A 20193-nucleotide genomic window follows, 5' to 3' on the forward strand; every position below is an offset into this window, starting at 1 on the left:
AATAAAGGGCAATGGATAAGTTAACGGAACTTCTGACTACAGTATATAGAAGTCAGTCTGAATCCCTGAGCTACATCTCAGCAGCGAAGAAGTTTCTAACAAAAAGGCACACTGCAGTAAACTGTTGTAGATAGGGGTGGGTACTGGTATAGAAAATTCAAGTACAGCTCTGGTTCAGGTCCTGAGGATCAGGTCCAGGTCCAAACCTGAACCTGGACCTGATTTTGAAAACTTGTGAATTGGCGACGCTAAAACAATGGTCCTTTTGGCTACAAAGCAATCTTTTTTAGTGTCCAACCCTAACTGGCATTTTAAAATTTTATCTTTATGTAAACAAGACTAACTGCAGGACGTTTGACTGTAACAACTTGGTAGAAATAGATATAAACTCCACTTTACTCTGCTCTTGTTATTTCCTTGGACTCACCAGGTAAGCCCCAAAACATATGGACGCCTGCCAATATAGTGTGTTATTGGTCCAAAATCCAGTCCACTGATTTTTCCGTTGTGGTTGTTTTGGACCAGACCAAGAAGAAAAAAAACAGTAACTGTTATGTACCTGACCCTACTGTAATATATCAATGGCCAGGTGGTCCTTATACAGAGTCTGACGTGGTCACTAGCATAGGTTTGACTGTGCACTAGACTCTTAGTCTCTAGCACAAGTGAAACTCTGATGCACATTCCCAGACATAACACAGACTGTCCTAACCCACAGGATACTGTAAATGCATATAAGTTCGTGGGGATTTAATTTCGCGGTAGCGGGAAAAGGGACTTTTCGCGGTGGTTTTAAGTTCGCGGTAACACCATAGACTACAATCTAATACCATAGTAGAAAAATGTTCGCGGTGGTTTTAGATTCGCGGTGAAGTGGTCACCGCGAAAGCCGTGAACATTAATCCACCGCGAACATTTCTGCATTTACAGTATCTCCCACCATACCCAGCCCTGCCTACCCCACACCTGCTGTACCACGGCAAGGTGGGCTGGTATGACCATATCTGACAGCTGCTCAGGGGTGACGTATGCCCGGGTCAGTTGTGTATACAATCTCAGATATGCAGGTCAGATATTTGGAATGCTGGTATTTAGCCCCTCACGTGGGGCCGCAGTAACGGGATATGAAAGTGTGACAGGTGCCTTTGGGGTCATGTTTTCTGTGCTGTTAAATTTTTACCTGATTTCAATAAAAGATTATGCTTTTGGTTTGGTTAATTTGACAAGAATGTGTAACTCAAGAAGCCATAGATAGTGTGTAGTACAGTGAGATCATTACAAGTGACTTCTACATTATCAAAGAACCTAGATGATTTTTTTGGTGGTCAATTAGATTTTTGCCCTCGGAGCGGTTTCCATTGGAACTTCATAAATAATTGTGATAATTCAAGATGTGTATAGTCATAAACACTACTCTCCTTCTTGTCCTTCTGTTAAGACCATTGCCTTCATTGAAGTGAAATTCTTTGGTAACCTGTAAGAGGGTTTGTCTAGAGTGCCAGGGAAGGGTACAGGTAGTACTCCACACTAATGGTTATTGTCTGTATTTTGTAATTTACCATACTTGCCTAGAACGGTATGTTTTCAGGTCTCTGTTTGCTTACAGGTTGGACCAGTATCTAATATAGTCAAACCCTGTTCTGGCAAACTGAAAGGTTAACATAATGGTTAAAATGTCCTCTCTTTCCAACTGCAGGACAGACGTTAACACTATGCAGCGGTTATGGCTGTGGACAGCAAACACTGTGCGTGAACTACGGCGGATGTCAGCCTGGACAGCCCATCCAGCGACAGCCAACCAGTTGTGCCACTGCCGGCTGTGAACAGCGATGTCAGCTGGTCAACGGACAGCCCATCTGCACCTGTTACCATGGCTACACGCTAAAGGAAGACGGCCGATATTGTGCAGGTAAGTCGACTCCTCTATAAGCCTTATAATTCATGGTTCCAAATGCACATGTGCAACAAGATGTATTGTGGTTAATATGTCAAAGTTGAGACATTAAGAAAACAGGTCTAGACATGTATGTGTAATTGAAACATGGTCCAAGCAAGAACACTGTTTAGGGGCCTTCTTCTTTGACATACCGGTATTACCTACAATACATTCTGCTGCACATGGACAGTTGGAACCATGAACAAGCTTATTCTAACAATGGCAACTGTATAGTATGTCCCTGCTGCTTATGTAGTTACACACTTTTTAACTGATTTGAAAAACAATTTTAGTTCATAGTAAGAGAAATTTCATATAAATCCTATAACTTACAGCATGCATTCTTGTATTGTTGATGTCAGTTATAGGTTACACATGATCTCTTGCCCCATTGCTGGACTGTACTCACTGAAAGAAACAAAATTTTGAGTTTTGTCTGAAGTAAATCTGATGTTGTATGGCAGAGAAATTGACAATTTAAGTTTTAATTTCCGGGCCTTTTTAACGGATTCAGTGAGGAAGCAATTTTGTTGTTTTTCAAACCAAAATGTCTCAAGAACACAGTTCAATTTTCTTCTCCGCAAGCTCTGAAGAGAACTAAGTTGTCCGTCCATTAGGGTAGTGAGCTCATCGTCACAAAAGGAGCAATTTCGTCGTCTTTCATACCATTGTTTTTCATCTAAGGCCATACCAATTTAATTCATTGGTTCACGGATTCGCTCGCTCCTATTTTTTGGAAAATAAAATAAAAATAATAATTACCACTCAGCAAATTTTCACCATTATTAAAGCCATTCACCAACTTTCTGGTGTAGCAAATTTAGAGTACTCTAAAATGTGGGTACCATTATTGCAGTTACTGTACAGTAATAGTGTTTTTGTACTTTTTTCAAGCTGAAAACTTTTTATTCTTAGTGTTTTGGATTAGCCCTTATCTTTACCCCAACCGTTTTAAAATTTTTATTTTTATTTCGCCCTATCTCTCCATATTTTTTATGAAAAAATCCGTGAACCAAGAAATTGGTGTGGCCTAAAGAACGCTACAAAATGTCCCTGCAGATGTGGATGAGTGCACGAGATACGGTAACTCCTACCGACTGTGTGAGCAGGAGTGCCAGAACACGGTGGGCAGTTACTACTGCAGCTGTCAGCCCGGCTTCGTCCTGCAGCCCAACAGGAGAACCTGCTCCCCTGTACCAGGCATACCTACGTCTGTCATCCTTCCAGGTCAGGAGTCAACCTTCTAGTCATATAAGAAACAAGAGCTTTTGAAAAAAGCAGCCATTGCGGCCTCTGTGAAAAGAAGCAGTTTCTAAAATTCTGTCATTAGCATTTTTATTGTACCTAGGGAATAGGCATGCCTACTTCTGTCATCATTCCAGGTCAGCACTCATCTTGCTATTCAGGCCATGTCAATTTGAGTATATGGATGACGTCCATGTGCATATTTTGGCCGTTTTCCCCCCAAATTTCCAACCATACAGTACATCGTACAAAGCGGCTGCAAAATGAGCAAATGTATGCCGTGAATTGAAAAAAAAAATGTAGAAAAATTGCTTCTAATGTAGAATGCCAATTGAAAGTTAGTCAAAAAGTCAAAAGGAAGATGTGAAAGAACAACAAATTTACAATAATTGTTCTGTATCCCATAGTTTGTGTGTTCTTAGTCATTTATTCAACCTTCCTGACCACTTCATGAAGTTCTCATCATGACTGCAATTTTTTGTTGTTGTCAGACTCTTAAATTTGTTTACATGCTCGTACCAGTCTTGGGGCCCCAGAGGATGTCATCCATACAATCAAATTGACACAGCTCATCTGTTTGCTTACTATGTCCTTCACAGGCCCTAATTACCTGATTGATATTGTGATATATTTCACAGGAGATTGCACCAGTGGTTGTCCAGGTGGAGAGCAGATATGTGGTGTTGGGTTTGAGCTTCAGCAGACACCATACGGAGAACAGTGTGTGGGTGAGGAAATTTAACTTCTAACAGCGATGATCATTTACCAGCAACCCTACCTTTATCTGGTGTCAATATTTATTTATATTATGTTTTAAGTTACTAACAGAATTAGGGGTGGGTACTGCTACACCGGTGCAATGGCGTAGTGGGTAGAGTGTTCGCCTTGCATTCGGTAGGTCGTGAATTCGATCCCCGGCCGAGTCATACCAAAGACTTTAAAAATGATACATGCTTCTTTCTCTGCTTAGCACTCAGCATTCGGGAAAGAGTATGGAAGTTGAACACACCACTACCAGTGGACTAGCCCCCTGCTGTAGTAATTGCGTTGTGTGGCCCACCGCTAGACAGCATGTACAGTAAGTTTAAACCTAGAAATGTGTCCTGCATTGGAGTTCTAAGCCTGATTCTGCCTCACCATTGACTTTGTTGGTTCCCCACAGAGATTGATGAATGTACCCAGTCCCACTGTAGCCAGGGGTGCAGAGATAGCGAGGGAGGGTTCACTTGTACCTGTCTGGAGGGGTTCAAGCTGGATGCAGACGGCACAAGATGTATCGGTGAGTCACCCCTTACATCTAAGTCACATGATCATGATTCTGTAGACAGATTTAATCAGCTCTTTTTATGACATAATTGTAATGAAGTGTTAATATGTACAGTGAATAAAGAAACTCTTTTTACACAACCATTGCTTCATTCTCACCGAAACGTCGGTGAGAATAAAGTATTGGTTGTGTAAAAAGAGTTTCTTTATTCAGTGACGTACCAACCTGATGAAACTGCTCACGGATGTGTTAATATGTATGTTATGAAAACACTGCAGAATGTGGAATCGCATACATTGTAAGACACAAGTCATGTCCAGCTAAGTACAACTGTACAATAATGCAGAAATGTTCGTGGTGGCTTTACATCAAAGTTGAATATTCAACTTTGCATTTTCAGTGCTTCACCACAAACCTTGTGACAAAGTCAAACACGACTTCACAGCTAGGTTGAAATGTTTTATCCCGACTCAGGCTCTTCAGCCAACGTCTTTCCTTCCGTCCTTTGATGGAAATTTGCAGCTGGGTACAGCCAAAAATTTTGTCCATTGCATCCTCAGCAATGGACAATTGTAAAGATATGAAACAAATGAAATTTTGCAAAGATCTCCAGAAATTCAGCACAGATGCCATTGAACCAAGCTGAGTCTACTCTACTGACAAAATTTGCCCCGCAAAATGCAGGAAAAAGCGTTTCAGTTTTCAGAATTTTCCCGGACCACCTTAGATCGTCGCATGGAAGCCTCTGGCGCTCGACAAAATTTCCATTCAACTTCCAGGGGACAGAAAAAAAATTAGAACACTGGGTTGTAGGCTAAGTATGCGTGCCTGTTGATGGTTTATCTGATGTTCCATCTAAGCTGTCTGGTCTGTTCCAGATGAGGATGAGTGCTCTCAGGACAACTGGCGCCCGTGTCACCAAATCTGCCAGAACACCGTGGGCAGCTTCCAGTGTTCCTGTCAACATGGCTTCAGGCTGCTGAACAACGGCAGGTCCTGTATGGGTAGGTGTCCTCTGGACGGGCAATGAATAATATTTGAAATTTTTTTTTACTCAAAAGAAAAGTCGAAACAACAAGATAAAAAAGATAACGTGTACCTTGCTCAAAATACTTTTTATATTGCTAAGGTGACAACCTTAGTCAAAAGTCAGGCTGCATCATCACATTTCAGGTTGCCCCACTTCCAAGCTATTACTTCCTTCAAATCAGCTACTTAACCATTATCTTTTCTTCCACTTCCAGTCACATGTAACTACTTAGTTTTTACGTTTTATCTTAAAGTTATCAAGAAATGAATACAAAAGCTAATATGCACGTACTAAGCGGTGTTCCAACTGCAAAATTTCATGTTGCACACTGGGTTTAAAATTAAGTTGCTCCAAGCAAAATGTGGTTGCTTGTGCAAGTGGGTAATTCGAGCACTGACTCAATACATGTGCAAAACGTCAGTTGTGGACTGACTTTGATGCTAACTATAGATATTTAGATGAAAACTTGACAATGAAAGTCAACCGAGTAATGTGGTGATAATGTGTTCATTGTCAGATATCAATGAGTGCACAGAAGGTCGTCCCAGGTGTCACCACCAGTGCCAGAACACCTACGGCAGCTACAAGTGCACCTGCAGATCAGGCTTCAGGCTCCTGGAGGATGGCAGCACCTGTGGAGGTAGGGATATGGATCTGAACAGCTGGTATAATCGCCTTTTTACTAACATACAAGCTCCTGTATCTATCTGTACAACTGGTATAACCGCTCCTTTACTGACATAATTGTGTCTGTATATGTACATGTATTGTATAGCTGGCATAATACATGTAGTTGCCCTTCAGAGTAACACACCATCTTCTGTATCTGCATCTGTACAGCCAGTGTAACTGCCCATTTGCTAACATACCAGCTTCTGTATCTGTATTGTATAGCTGGTATAATTGCCCTTCAGAGTAACACCATCTTCTGTATCTGACATAATCTGAACAACTCAGGTGTAACAGCCTTTTAATATACATGTCATCATCATCATCTTCACCGCATGTCAATGTACCAGCTTCTGTATGTGTATTACTAGCCAGTATAATGGTCTTCAGCATAACACTATTGTAACAGCTTCTGTATCTGTTACTAATCTGAAAAACAAGAATGAACTGTGACCAGGGCTGTGTGGGTCAAGTTTCCCATGCCACGAAATCTTAAGAGATGTTGTCAAAATTTTTATGAGAATTCCCTTAAGATTTTAACTAGCGAGAATTTTACTTTCAGCAGAGCATGTTAACCCCCAGATCTCAGGTCACAGCCAATTGTTCATGTTTTTTCCTAAAATCTCTCTCTACCACTGCTACTTGGTGTTGCCTGCAAAGGTGATTTTTGACAATCTTAAAAGGCTTAAATGGTACTTGATAACCCAAAATTTGAGCAGCACACTTTTTTCTTGCTATGAGGCTCATAACTTACTGATTACCCCTTGTACCTCTTTATTTCCCTCATGTACATGTAACATTGCATGTGTTATTCAGTACAACTGGTATTAAGAATACATGATTGAATGTACTATTCTTGAATGTCTTTCTGGTGAAAGTACAATTGTCAAGGCAAAGAGACTGAGGCACAAGCATTGCAGTCTGTTCCCTTGACAGTGTTAGGAAATGACAGGTCTGGTGCTTTTAGAAGTACATGTAACTCTGTCTGGGATTCATCCAGAATAAGTTTGGGAGATTCAATTAGAGCAATTAGTGGCAACTCCTCATGGCAAATCCTGACAGCAGGTTTTCATTTAGGAGGGAATGGTTAACGTTGTATCACAATCAAATATTTAGAGGCTAACAAATTATTACTTCAGTTTGTGGAAATGTTTGTGCAACATTTAGCTGTGCCTATTGAAGACGTTGGTGAATTATGCCTATGGAATGATCTTTTGCTTTGAACTATATGACCCACATGATCACAACCTAAGTATGAAAGACCTGCAACAATCTTGAACACGTTGAAATCCTTTGATTTCTCTCCTTAAAGAGTGAACAAAAAAGGTCAATGATAAAGACAAAGATCAGCACCCAGAATCAGAAAAAATACAATAATTTTTTCACCTGATGTCAAGATGGTGATGTGAAAGACAGTTCAGGACGTCTGTCAATTAGAGCAGTGCCTCTGCTGCCTGTGCATCTGTAAACCTTAGTAACAAACTGCCAGAGGGTCCAGACTAGATGTCACCGACATGTGCCCCCCTGTGGGATACTGTTTGGGCTGTCTATTTACATTTATCGTACAGATTTCCAGTGTGGGGTGCCAGCCTTGTGGATGACAGCTATCGAGAATGGCAGACAAAAAACATAGCTAGGTCATGACATCCTCTGGAAACCCCAAAACTGATGTGAACATGAGGAAAAAAGTTTGACGAAAAATGTTGCCCCTATTATGAAATCTAAGTGGTCAGGAAGGTTGAAGAAATGAACAAATGCACAAAGTATGGAATACCAAATGATTATAGATTCTTTGTTTCTGTTCTTTTACAATATCTTCTTTTACCTTTAGTTGACGTTATCCTGTCACATTATTATATGTTTTCCGATACATGTATATCAATTTACATATTCGGCATATATTTGCTTGTTTTGCAGCTGCTTTGTACCATTTGAATGGCGTGGTTGAAAGGACCGAATGTTGATATGCACACAAATGTCATCCATATAATCAAATTTATATTGCTGGTGCCCATGTGTATGTTAAAATGCAGTGACTCCTTTTTTCCAGACATAGACGAGTGTGCAGTGACTGCTGGGATCTGCCAGGGGGCGTGTGTGAACACCATCGGGTCGTACCAGTGTGCCTGTCCTCAGGGTTATAACATGGAAGGAGGGAGATGTGTCGGTGAGACTCACTGTTGGTTATAGTAGGGAGAGACCTACCTTTGCAAAATGAAGACAAAATCAGCTGAAGCAAGATTAATGGTGGTAGTCAATATTGCCTGAAAATGGACATTAACACCACCCAATCTTGTTACATGTACATTTGTATCTACTAATTTCCTGATGAATGTGACAATATTGCTTTGCACAAAACCATTGTTCATGTAATGTTAAATCATGTTTTCACACTCTACTGTTAACATTCAACAATTGGCAAGTGCCACATTTCAGAAAAACCAGAGGTGTCATGTCTGGTGTTATATCTGGACTCCCCTAAATATGGGGTGCGTATGGATACTAGTATGATGATTTGAAAATCAAGTCATGGAATAGCTTACACCACTCCTTTATTCCCCCTTTAAGCAAAATTATGACAATACATTGTCATGTTGTTACTCTTTCTGTGCTTCTTTCTGATTGGTTTCCTTTACCTTCCTGTAGACGTTGACGAGTGTCGGCAGCCTGACAGGGGTCGTTGTGAGCAGATGTGCGTCAACAACGTGGGCAGCTACTTCTGCTCCTGTAACAGGGGCTTCGTCTTGACGTCTGATGGACGGGGCTGTGGAGGTTGGTACATGTCAGACTGGGACAGGCTTAGTGCGAAACACTTAACATGTGACTTGTCAGACTAGGACAGCCTTAGTTCAAAACACTTCTTACATGTCAGACGATGACAGGCTTGGTATATGTACAAAACACTTCTGACATATCAGACGACGACAGGCTTGATACATGTACAAAACACTTCTGACATGTCAGACGATGACAGTCTTGATGCATATACAAAACACTTCTGACATGTCAGACGACGACAGGCTTGATACATGTACAAAACACTTCTGACATGTCAGACGATGACAGGCTTGGTACATGTACAAAACACTTCTTACATGTCAGACGACGACAGGCTTGGTACATGTACGAAACACTTCTGACATGTCAGACGATGACAGGCTTGGTACATGTACAAAACACTTCTGACATGTCAGACGACGACAGGCTTAATACATGTACGAAACACTTCTGACATGTCAGATGACGACAGGCTTGGTACATGAACGAAACACTTCTGACATGTCAGTCGATGACAGGCTTGGTACATGTGCAAAACACTTCTGACATGTCAGACAAGGTCAGGCTTGGTACATGTACAAAACACTTCTGACATGTCAGACAAGGTCAGGCTTGGTACATGTACAAAACACTTCTGACATGTCAGACAAGGACAGGCTTGGTACATGTACAAAACACTTCTGACATGTCAGACTAGAACAGGCTTGGTATAAAACACTTATCTGATGCTGAATATCAATGCTAAAACAAGACAATATTGATATTTGATTACACTAAAGTCTTTTTTTACAGATATTGATGAGTGTGAACTTTACTTACAGATATCGATGAGTGTGAACTCTATGGAACCAGAGTTTGCCAACAGGGCTGCACCAACACCTATGGCAGCTACACATGTCACTGTCCTGATGGGTACAAGCTGCATGAAAATGGGCAGAACTGTGTGGGTGAGTCTACTTCATTATTATGTGCTTAACCTTATTAGGCTTAGGTCCCAATTGGTAAAAGGGACAGTTCATGGGTCGTTTTTTGGCACTTTTGGGCATGACCCTATATGTGGCCCTGCAGGACACCTTACGGCTCCCGTGGTATTATTGGGCTTGACCAGGCACTGGGTTGAATTTAAGTCAAACTTAAAGTGAATCCAGGACAAATACCCGTAACAAATACGTGTAACAAATACCCGTAACAAAGACCCGTAACAAATACCTGTAACAAATACCCGTAGCGTAGGGAAAACTGAGGGGTACCCTTCCTGGTATTCGGCTATCCACCATGACATATTTGTGGCTTTGAAGCCCGGCCGGAGCAATATCCCTGACGGGGACTGTGCAAATGAGACCTAAGCCTTACCCGTAGGATGAAGGCTCCAAACAGAATACTTAGTACATAAGGCACCCTGACTGGACTACATGTACCAATTAAAAATTGACATAATGGAGAAAAAATATTGAAGGATATGGAGGAAAAATGTTGTGACAATATGTTTCTTTCCATAAAGGTTTAACAGTTGGAATACACATAAGAAATGGTACTTTCTGTCTTTATTTATTTATTTATTCATCTCCAGACATGTGGGTGGCCCCTTCAACTTTTTTGAAGTTGATTTCCAAGGGGGCCCACTACATAAATAACAAAAACGAAACGTGTACATTCAGTAAGACAACCAGAGGACTACAAACAATATATACAAATAAACCGAAGCGTCATTACCAAGAACAGTTGTCGATGTCAACCAAAAACGTCAATGGTGGAGGTCAGAGGTCAATGTGCAGAGGAGTGTGTCTTAGGGCAGCTTTAAACTGCCGTAGGGTTGGTGCATGTCTAACGTCCGCCGAAAGTGTCAGTTGTTAGAGTTGTTTGTTTTTGTTGCAGATGTGGATGAATGTCAGGTCCATACCAGGATGTGCCACTATGAGTGTCAGAACACGATGGGGTCGTTCTCCTGCTCCTGTCCGCCAGGCTACACGCTAGGGAGTGACGGCAGGACTTGTAATGGCAAGTGTTGATATTTAGTTCTACACAATAGGGAGTGATGGCAGAACATGTAACGGCAAGTGTTGATATTTAGTTCTGCACAATAGGGAGTGATGGCAGAACATGTAACGGCAAGTGCTGATATTCAGTTCCACATGCTACAGACTGATGGCTGGACAAGTAATGTCAAGTGCTGATATTTACATGTACTTCAGAATCCATAGACAGGTTTTCAATATGTGTGGGGCTTTGGTTTTCCATATCACTGCTATGGTCTTTGAATGGACGCCAGCAATGGATAGCACATTCAGCACCAAGGACCACTTCATGTACATTTTGGTTGCTATTCACCTATCAGTGAAGTCACGTTTAAATTGATATTTTTGATTGTTGTTGCCATTCAATTGTTGTGCAGTGATGCTTATATATATTTTCATCCCCTATTTATCAAATTCCTAACATTTTTACTGGGAAGGTGTTTTGTATGCGAGGTAGAAGGAACTCCCCAACCAAAGTCAGGTTAACATTCAATTTGTTACACCTGGGTGGAGTGAGGAAAGTCTGGTTAAGTGCCTTTCCTGATGATGATCTCTAGCCAGGAATTGAACCTGAGACCTCTTGATCTTGTGCCTGCTAGCCTATCCACTACAAAAAAAAGTATCATAGAGTGTACTGAATGTTTAAAAAGTTAAAAAGTTAAAGTTTGCCCATGCATCTACAGACGCGTAGGGTGGTGCCCATCCCCACTTCAAAGCCCTTGGGCCACACATGTGCAAGCCACTACAGCAGAGGGCTGGTCCGCTGGTAGTGATGTGTGTTTAACTTCCATACTCTTCCTCATTAGTGCTGAGTGCTAAGCAGAGAGTGCAGCATGTACCATTTTTTAGAGTCTTTGGTGACTCGGCCGGGGGTCGAACTCACGACCTACCGAATGCAAGGCGAACACTCTACCCACTCGGCCATTGCACCGGTTTATGTATTATCATCTTTTTACAGATATCGATGAGTGTGCGCTTGGTGGGAATGGCTGCCAGCACGGCTGCCAGAACAACATCGGTAGCTACGTGTGCGTGTGCAGGGATGGATATACCATAGACCCCAACGGACAGTGTGTCGGTAAACAATGACTACCAGATGGCTGGATTTTATATAGATTTATTTCTCATACACATCAATTAGAAATGCTTTAATTGAAATATTGGGTTAAATATAAATCTATACTGCAAAAAATTAATATACTTCTAGAATTGGAAGCCAAGATGTAAAACTTGCCGACAGTGTTTTCAAATGACAATATTTTCAAAGTTTCAAAATATTGCAGTTTGAAATCAACATCTGTCCACCTAGTCACCAGGAATACCATGTTTTTAAAAACAATGGATTTAGGTAACGTCTACAGATAAAGTTGAAGTAGCATTAGCATAAAACATTTTCTTTGAACTAGTAGTAGCCTGGGTTCCGTTCTGTCCGCAAGACTACAGGTTAGGGTAGGCAAGGGGACATTACAACTGTGCTTGTGCAAAGCCCAATGTTGCTGTGTATTCCAGATGAGGACGAGTGTGGTGCAGACAACCCCTGCTCTCACCAGTGTGTGAACACAGAAGGGGGGTTCCAGTGCCTCTGTCCCCGGGGACTCAGCTTGATGCCTGATGGCCAGCGATGCGAAGGTCAGTGTTGTATTAATGCTAGATGATAGCAGTTTCGTCACTCAAATGAAGACTCATCTGTGTTGATAGAATCCTTGCGTTTTGTGTATATACCATGACTGTTTTTAATTGATGTTGTAAATTTTGACCACTGTATGTATGTTATCTATGTATGAGGTCCAGGAAGATAAATGGCATGCCCTAGGGCATGTCATTATTGGATTTTCTAATAAAGTCTCAAAGTCTCCATAGTTATGAAGTTTGTTCCAGCACAAGAGAAACACTCAGTGACACCATGAATTTTCAGTCGATCTCGCTGACCTTCATTAGATATCTGATTCACTGTTCTGATGTTCCAGAAGTCGGAAGTTTGATGACATCAGAAGCAATTAAAAAAATGGACTGAATTTGATGAAGGTTGGCGAGATCGACTGAAAATTCGAGTGTTTCCCTTGTGTTGGAACAATGCTCAAACTTTGTAACTATAGCTTTGTCACTATGTTTTGTCACCTATAGCTTGTATGTCTTCATCACCAGGCACATTGCTTGTCATCTACATGTACAATTCATGTAAATATAGACTACACATCATGTACATGTTTGACGATAGTAGAATAAGCATTTGAAGTTAGGTCTAGTAGAATAAGCATTTGAAGTTAGGTCTCAAGAATGACTATTGCGTTGTTTACTGGGCATAAATAAACATATTAAGTACTTAACCAAGCAGTCAGATTCTTTGGTTCAGAAGCTGGTGAAAATGCTTTAAAGGCCACATACGCATCTTGTGACGGTATTGTTCGTTATTTGATGGCAGTTTTCCCTGTATGTTGCGTCAGATCGTGACGAATGTGCCCAGCCCAGCCAAGGCGGCTGCCATCACAGCTGCGTCAACATACACGGCAGCTACTACTGCACCTGTAACCATGGTTACAGGCTCATGCCTGACAGAAAGAGGTGTCAAGGTGAGTAACCAGAATGCAAAGTTAACCTGATGTTCCAGCAAGCTTTACCAAAGGTAAACATGAAGAATGACAACTTGCCAGTCTATACTTGAAGATTTTATTGTACTTGAGAGACAACAATGTGCAATACTGTTTAATTTGTTAGTGTTCTGCAGCACATTTGGCATGTTATGGACGATATGATCTGGGATTCATGTCAATTTCTTATTTTCGAATAAAGAATGATTTTACTACCTGCAGTAAATGATGGCCCAGTAGCTTTCTCATCAGAATGTAGAAAAATCATTTACGTCACCACTGAAACGTTACATTGAAAGCACACCATTTCTCCCTCCCACAGCCACAGACACCGGTACAGGCTGCCCGGAAGTCTCCATCCCCTGCCCCATGCAGTGTCCTCAGGGTTTCAGGCCAGACTCCACTGGAGTCAACTGTGTAGGTGAGGCAGCTCACTATATAGCTGTGTGTGAGCATAGAAACTACTGACTGTGTACAGCTACTGCTCTTTTCACAATCGTTGCAGACAATGGCGAGAAATGTGTTGTATGACACTTGAACAATGCTGATAAATGCACAACTACAGTATAGGAACAGGAATTTGTAACATCCCATTTTACATGCAAAAATTGACTTGTCTGTAGTGGTTAATCAGGTAAGTTCACAGTTCATATATCATTTGCTAATATTGTAATATTGTCTGTGAATGCTTAGCCACAAAGTGCTCAGTCTGTGGTTATATTGGAGAAGATTGTCAGAAGAGGTGTAGTAAATGATAATGAGTATGCCTGTGGTCTTGTGTTACACGTTATGTGGTCATTGTGCTTATATATAGGGTTGTAAGTACATTTATGTCATACCTGTGATGCGAAAACGTTCAGTACGGGTGTTCCAGACCGGGCCATAACTTCCGTATTGCACAGGTTCAAAAGGTGTATCACATGGGCCTCCATTCCAATAAATCGAACTGTTTCGAGTGGGCCGAGTGTGGCGCCATCGAAAGTTCGAATACCTCATTCGGACGTTGGAACATTACTGTTGCACCACTTTTTGTTCGAGGGCACCAAATTTGTTCAAATTCTCGGTCCCAGCCCGTTGGGCTGATACCTCAGGTGATACGGAATACACTGTGTTGTATTCTATATGTCATTGTATAATGTTACAGTTATCCTGAATTTACCCTGTTTGTCTCCTGACAGACATTGACGAGTGCCAGGTGCTGCAGACGTGTGGTTACTGCAGTGGCTACAGGAAGTGCAGCCACACCTGCGTGAACACCGCCGGCAGCTTCTACTGCACCTGTCCGCCCAGCCTCACCCTCCACCCTGATGGACGCACCTGTGTGCCAGGTTGAAAAAGTACTACCCACTTGTACAAGTGGCACTAGCTGTGTGGGAAGGATGTGGTATATGTGTCACTAGCTGTGTGGGAACGATGTGGTACATGTGGTAGTAGCTGTGTGGGAACAGTGTGGTACAAGTGCCACTAGCTGTGTGGGAACAGTGTGGTACAAGTGCCACTAGCTGTGTGGGAACAGTGTGGTACTGTGTGGGAAGGATGTGGTACGAGAGGCACTAGCTGTGTGGGAATGATGTGGTACATGTGGCACTAGCTGTGTGCGAACAGTGTGGTACATGTGGAGCTGTGTGGGAAGGATGTGGTACGAGTGGCACTAGCTGTTTGGGAATAGTGTGGTACAAGTGGTATTAACTATATGTGGAACAATGTGGTACATGTGGCACTAGCTGTGTGGGAACAGTGTGGTACCTGTGGCAGTAGCTGTGTAGGAATGATGTGGTACAAGAGGCACTAGATGTGTGGAAACGATGTGGTATAAGTGGCACTAGCTGTGTGGTACCAGTGGCTCTAAATGTGTCCGAACCGTTGTACCAGTCTGGTGGTACTAGCTGTGTGGGTACAATGTGGTACACGTGGGAACAATGTGGTACTAGCGGTACATGTGTGGGAACAATGTGGTACATGTGGCACTAGCTGTACATGTGTGGGAACAATGTGGTACGAGTGGCACGAGCTGTGTGGGAACGATGTGGTACATGTGGCCCTAGCTGTGTGGAACAAAGTGGTACGAGTGGCACTAGCTGTGTGGGAACAATGTGGTACATGTGGCACTAGCTGTGTGGAACAAAGTGGTACGAGTGGCACTAGCTGTGTGGGAACAATGTGGTACATGTGGTACTAGCTGTGTGGGAGTAATGTGGTACAAGTGGCACTAGCTGTGTGGGAACAATGTGGTACAAGTGGCACTAGCTGTGTGGGAACGATGTGGTACATGTGGTACTAGCTGTGTGGGAACAATGTGGTACATGTGGCACTAGATGTGTGGGAACGATGTGGTACGAGTGGCACTAGCTGTGTGGGAACGATGTGGTACATGTGGTACTAGCTGTGTGGGAGCAATGTGATACGAGTGGCACTAGCTGTGTGGGAACGATGTGGTACATGTGGTACTAGCTGTGTGGGAACGATGTGGTAATTCTGCAGTATAAAAGGAGACTTGTTTGATACTTGAGTGTTACATGTTCAGGGAGGAGTTGTTTATCATAGTAGTATAAAAAAGAAGCCTGAACATAAGTTTATCACCTGCGAAGAAAGGAGTCTAACATTTCATTTTGCAAAGTGTGCTGAGTAATGGTGAGAGAAAATATCATGACATACAGCGAGGGGTGGTTGTGAGTTGTGACTTGTTGCCCCTCAGTGTCACCCCAGCCTACCTGTGACAGGACGTGTCTGAATGGCGGAACCTGCCGTGTGTCGGGCGGCTGTTACACCAGCTGTGTCATCACCTACTGCGAATGTCCCGATGGGTTCACTGGACTCAACTGTGAGATAGGTAAGAGTGAGGCTTTCCTTGGAAGCCAGGTCACGAAGATGTAACTAAGACACAGCAGATTATCTAGTAGCCTAAGGATACTGATGGTGTATCAATAAGCATTGCAGTACTTCATTGATATGAAGATTCTTATTACACGATCCATTGTGCTCACAAGTTTTGATAGTTGTAACATTACATGTACCTTACGAGCTTTTAAGGGGAAAATGCCAAGAATGCACATATTTAGGAATGACCCAATGAGAGCTCCTGTTGAAGTAAATGAAGTAAATAATCAAATAAAGAAATTGAATAGAGAATGATATTACTACTAAGACTTTCCTCTACTAGGAGCTGGTGGGTGCAGCCCACCTTGTGCTAATGGCGGAAGCTGTGTGGAGAAGGAGTGTGTGTGTCCACCAGGACTTACTGGCAAAACTTGTGCTATAGGTGAGTGTGTCCAGAGCTAATAGGCAAAACTTGTGCTGTAGGTGAGATGACTGGCATTGGCTGTGAATGCTTTCTAGGAGTATGCTCCTAGATAACTCAACAGTCCTGTTAGTTATCCAAATGAAAGCTCATCTGTGTTGGTAAATTCCATATTGAAAAGGTTTAAACTTTGTTCCAACACAAAGAAGGGACTCACCATAAATTTTCGGTCGAGCACTCCGCCCTTCTTCAGATGAAATGATTCGCTGCACTAATCCGGAAGTCGTCGGATGACATGTACATGTACATGTACATATTGGTGAGAAATGTACACCCTTCTCGCATCATCCAACATCGCACTAAAATAATCCTTCCGGCTTGAGACTTCTGTCAAAATTGCCAGTATAAGTGACACCATGATGAACATGGTGACTAGTTAGAACCTACGCTATCCAATTACGCTTTTAAGATGAAGAGGATTTGACTTCATTTGTGTTGCAGATATAAACGAGTGCCAGACCAATGTATCTGAATGCGCTCATCGTTGCCAGAACACCTTCGGCAGCTTCCAGTGTCTCTGCCCTCCCGACTCCACTCTTAATGCGGATGGCAAGACATGCAAAGGTTGTATCCTTATTTACCTATTTACAATTTATATTCAAAGCAGAAAAGCAAGGACCATTGTTACAAAATGAGTCTATGATGATGAATAAATGACACACACCAACACATGTTCATGTGCACATTCTCATAATGTTCCCTCTACACACATAAGCTTACAAAGCCGTTTTGTCAAATTTTGAGCATTTTGGAAGATTGAACAAAATGATATACAATTCATGTAAGAGTAATACACCGCTGAAAGGAAACACCTTCATTGCACCCCCTTACCTGTGAAATGAATCATACACGTACTACTTACCTTCAAATTGATGACCACCAAATAGTTGTGACGTCAAACTTGTTTTTGCAGAGATTGGCTGCTTCCCAGACTGTATGAGTGGAGGGAGTTGTGTGAACAACAAGTGTGTGTGTCCGACAGGACTAAATGGACCAACCTGCCAGCAAGGTTAGTTTGCTTTGTCCTACTTGCTCATATAGTGACTGACTATGACCTATATTTAGTTTAACGATGGAAGTGGCCTGTCTGTTGAACAAATCTACATCATTGGTCTGAAATTTTTTTAAAGAAGGCAAACACTGTTGAAAACATGGCTTAGTAGTCATTAACTTAAAAATATTTCCTAAAATAACATCTGCATGTACATTGAAATGTACCATGTAATGTAGTGTCCATATGTCAGTTCTGTCTGTACCCCTTGTAATTTCCGTATCCCTTGTAGTGTCTGTACCCCCTGTAATATCCATACCCCTTGTAGTGTCTGTACCCCTTGTAATATCCATACCCCTTGTAGTGTCTGTACCCCCTGTAATGTCCATACCCCTTGTAGTGTCTGTACCCCTTGTAATATCCATACCCCTTGTAGTGTCTGTACCCCTTGTAATATCCATACCCCTTGTAGTGTATGTACCCCCTGTAATGTCCAGACATGTACAATCTGTAGTGTCCTGTACCCCCTTTTTTTCTGTACACCCCTGTTTTAAATTCATTGCAAAATTCTGTGAAAAAATGCTTCATAATCGCTGCAAATGTCTTATAACTGTTTTGTTTTAAGACTGCTCCTTTGCAATATGCCAAAACTTGACTTTAAACCAATGCTATATAATATATTAGACATGTCATGAAACAACATGTTCATCGAAATCTACAACGCCCTGTAGTGTCTGTATTCTTGTAGTGGCTTTATCACTGTAGTGTCCATGTACTCCTTTTAGTGTCCGGAGCCCTTTTAGTGTCCGGAGCCCTTATGTGATTATTTTCATGTCACTGGTGTAAACGTAAGTTTCTTCACATTTTTTTCGTCTAAAGTCTGTTGTGTTTTACAGATGTGAATGAGTGCTTGGAGAACAATGGTGAATGTGATGAAATCTGTAGGAACACTTTTGGCAGCTACAACTGTTTCTGTAAAGCAGGGACTACCCTCAACCCAGATGGCAAAACCTGCTCTGGTAAGGATACAAATCAATGTAACTTTTTTGCATTGTTGCTGGATAGCTTTAAACACTAATCGCAGATAAATGTGCAAAGGTTGGGTGTGACAGGTGGGGATGGGTACCGGTACAGAAAGTTTAGGTCCAGGTCCGGACCAGAACCTGGACCTGTTCAGTATGCGAAAACATGTGACAATGGATGATGCTCACAACAATGGTCCATTTCTCTACAAAGTAATAAATACATCTGTTTTGTGGAGTATCAGACTCACACTGGCGTTTTAAAACCCTGCAAGGCTAACTGCCTTTTTACGATTGACTGTAAAACTTGGTAGAAATGACTATAAACTCTACTTCGCTTTTGTTATTTTCTTACACCAGCAAGCGCCAAAAAGTGTGAATGCCTGATCAAGTAATCTGTTTACTTTGTAATGGGTCCAAGATCCCGTCCGGTCTGTTTTTTTCGGACCGGTCCAAAAAGAAAACCCTGAATTACCTGTCACTTGGCTGCATGGGTACTGATACAGTGTACAGTGTACCGGTACCCAGCGCTAGTGACAGGTAATTCAGGGTAAATGTAACAAGCTGCTGCTGCACTGTGTGCATGCAAAGAAGGTGTTTTACGCAGGAGGACAGTAATACCGGCTATACAGGTTTCAGATACAGAAGCGGGTGACTGTGTTATACAAAAGAGATGACAAGAAATGTGTTGTACCAAAGAGAGCACAAGAAAGAACCAAAATCTGGTTTCATTGCTTCCCTCTTTCAAACGTTTAGTCCTATAACTTATAACAGAACTGTATTTATTTAAGATATAATTCACCTACAGTCAATTAATGCAATGCTTTGCTTGTGACCATATGCTCAATGTATTCTTCTACCTTTGTATAGATGGCACCTGCCAGCCTGCCTGTGAAAATGGTGGCAAATGTGAGAATGGTGTTTGCCTTTGTCGAGAAGGATTCATGGGGCCATCATGTGCTATTGGTGAGTACATAATATTTTGTAGCTAGCTACATTTTCTTTGATGAAGGGGAATATTCAATGCTGTAAACTTGGCACAAAAGTTTTGAAACTTCAGATTAGGGTATTGTTTTGAATGGAATTAGAAACCAGTTTCCAACATATTAAATTGTTATGCTGATGATGAAATGTCAACAAATATATGATTGCCCCAAGTCAAGTTTACAAAATTGGTCATGTGTTAATGGCATGTCACTGTATGTCAAATAGTTTCAAACAATTTTTGTGTAATGAATTTGCTAAGTGATTGTATTTGAATTTGACAAGTGATGTGTATTTGAATTTGACAAGTGATGTGTATTTGAATTTGACAAGTGATGTGTATTTGAATTTGACAAGTGATGTGTATTTG

At 41.7% G+C, this 20193-nt stretch overlaps 1 protein-coding gene across 17 annotated transcripts in view; it reads left to right on the forward strand.

Moving 5' to 3' along the window:
* LOC118410575 (kielin/chordin-like protein) overlaps positions 1-20193 on the forward strand; it is a 113466-nt gene that overhangs the window by 36627 nt on the left and 56646 nt on the right. For all 17 annotated transcript variants that reach the window (XM_035812350.1, XM_035812358.1, XM_035812394.1 and 14 more), the window contains exons 6-26: positions 1697-1909; positions 2996-3163; positions 3820-3909; positions 4344-4460; positions 5327-5452; positions 5996-6118; positions 8198-8314; positions 8794-8919; positions 9747-9872; positions 10801-10923; positions 11899-12018; positions 12450-12569; positions 13385-13510; positions 13851-13949; positions 14707-14856; positions 16224-16358; positions 16689-16787; positions 17268-17390; positions 17740-17835; positions 18714-18836; positions 19710-19805. In XM_035812350.1, coding sequence (XP_035668243.1) covers positions 1697-1909; positions 2996-3163; positions 3820-3909; positions 4344-4460; positions 5327-5452; positions 5996-6118; positions 8198-8314; positions 8794-8919; positions 9747-9872; positions 10801-10923; positions 11899-12018; positions 12450-12569; positions 13385-13510; positions 13851-13949; positions 14707-14856; positions 16224-16358; positions 16689-16787; positions 17268-17390; positions 17740-17835; positions 18714-18836; positions 19710-19805 — 2616 coding nt within the window. The remainder of the gene's footprint in view (positions 1-1696; positions 1910-2995; positions 3164-3819; positions 3910-4343; positions 4461-5326; positions 5453-5995; positions 6119-8197; positions 8315-8793; positions 8920-9746; positions 9873-10800; positions 10924-11898; positions 12019-12449; positions 12570-13384; positions 13511-13850; positions 13950-14706; positions 14857-16223; positions 16359-16688; positions 16788-17267; positions 17391-17739; positions 17836-18713; positions 18837-19709; positions 19806-20193) is intronic.

This window comes from Branchiostoma floridae, chromosome 1 (genome assembly GCF_000003815.2).
Source record: "Branchiostoma floridae strain S238N-H82 chromosome 1, Bfl_VNyyK, whole genome shotgun sequence".
Lineage (NCBI taxonomy): Eukaryota > Metazoa > Chordata > Leptocardii > Amphioxiformes > Branchiostomatidae > Branchiostoma > Branchiostoma floridae.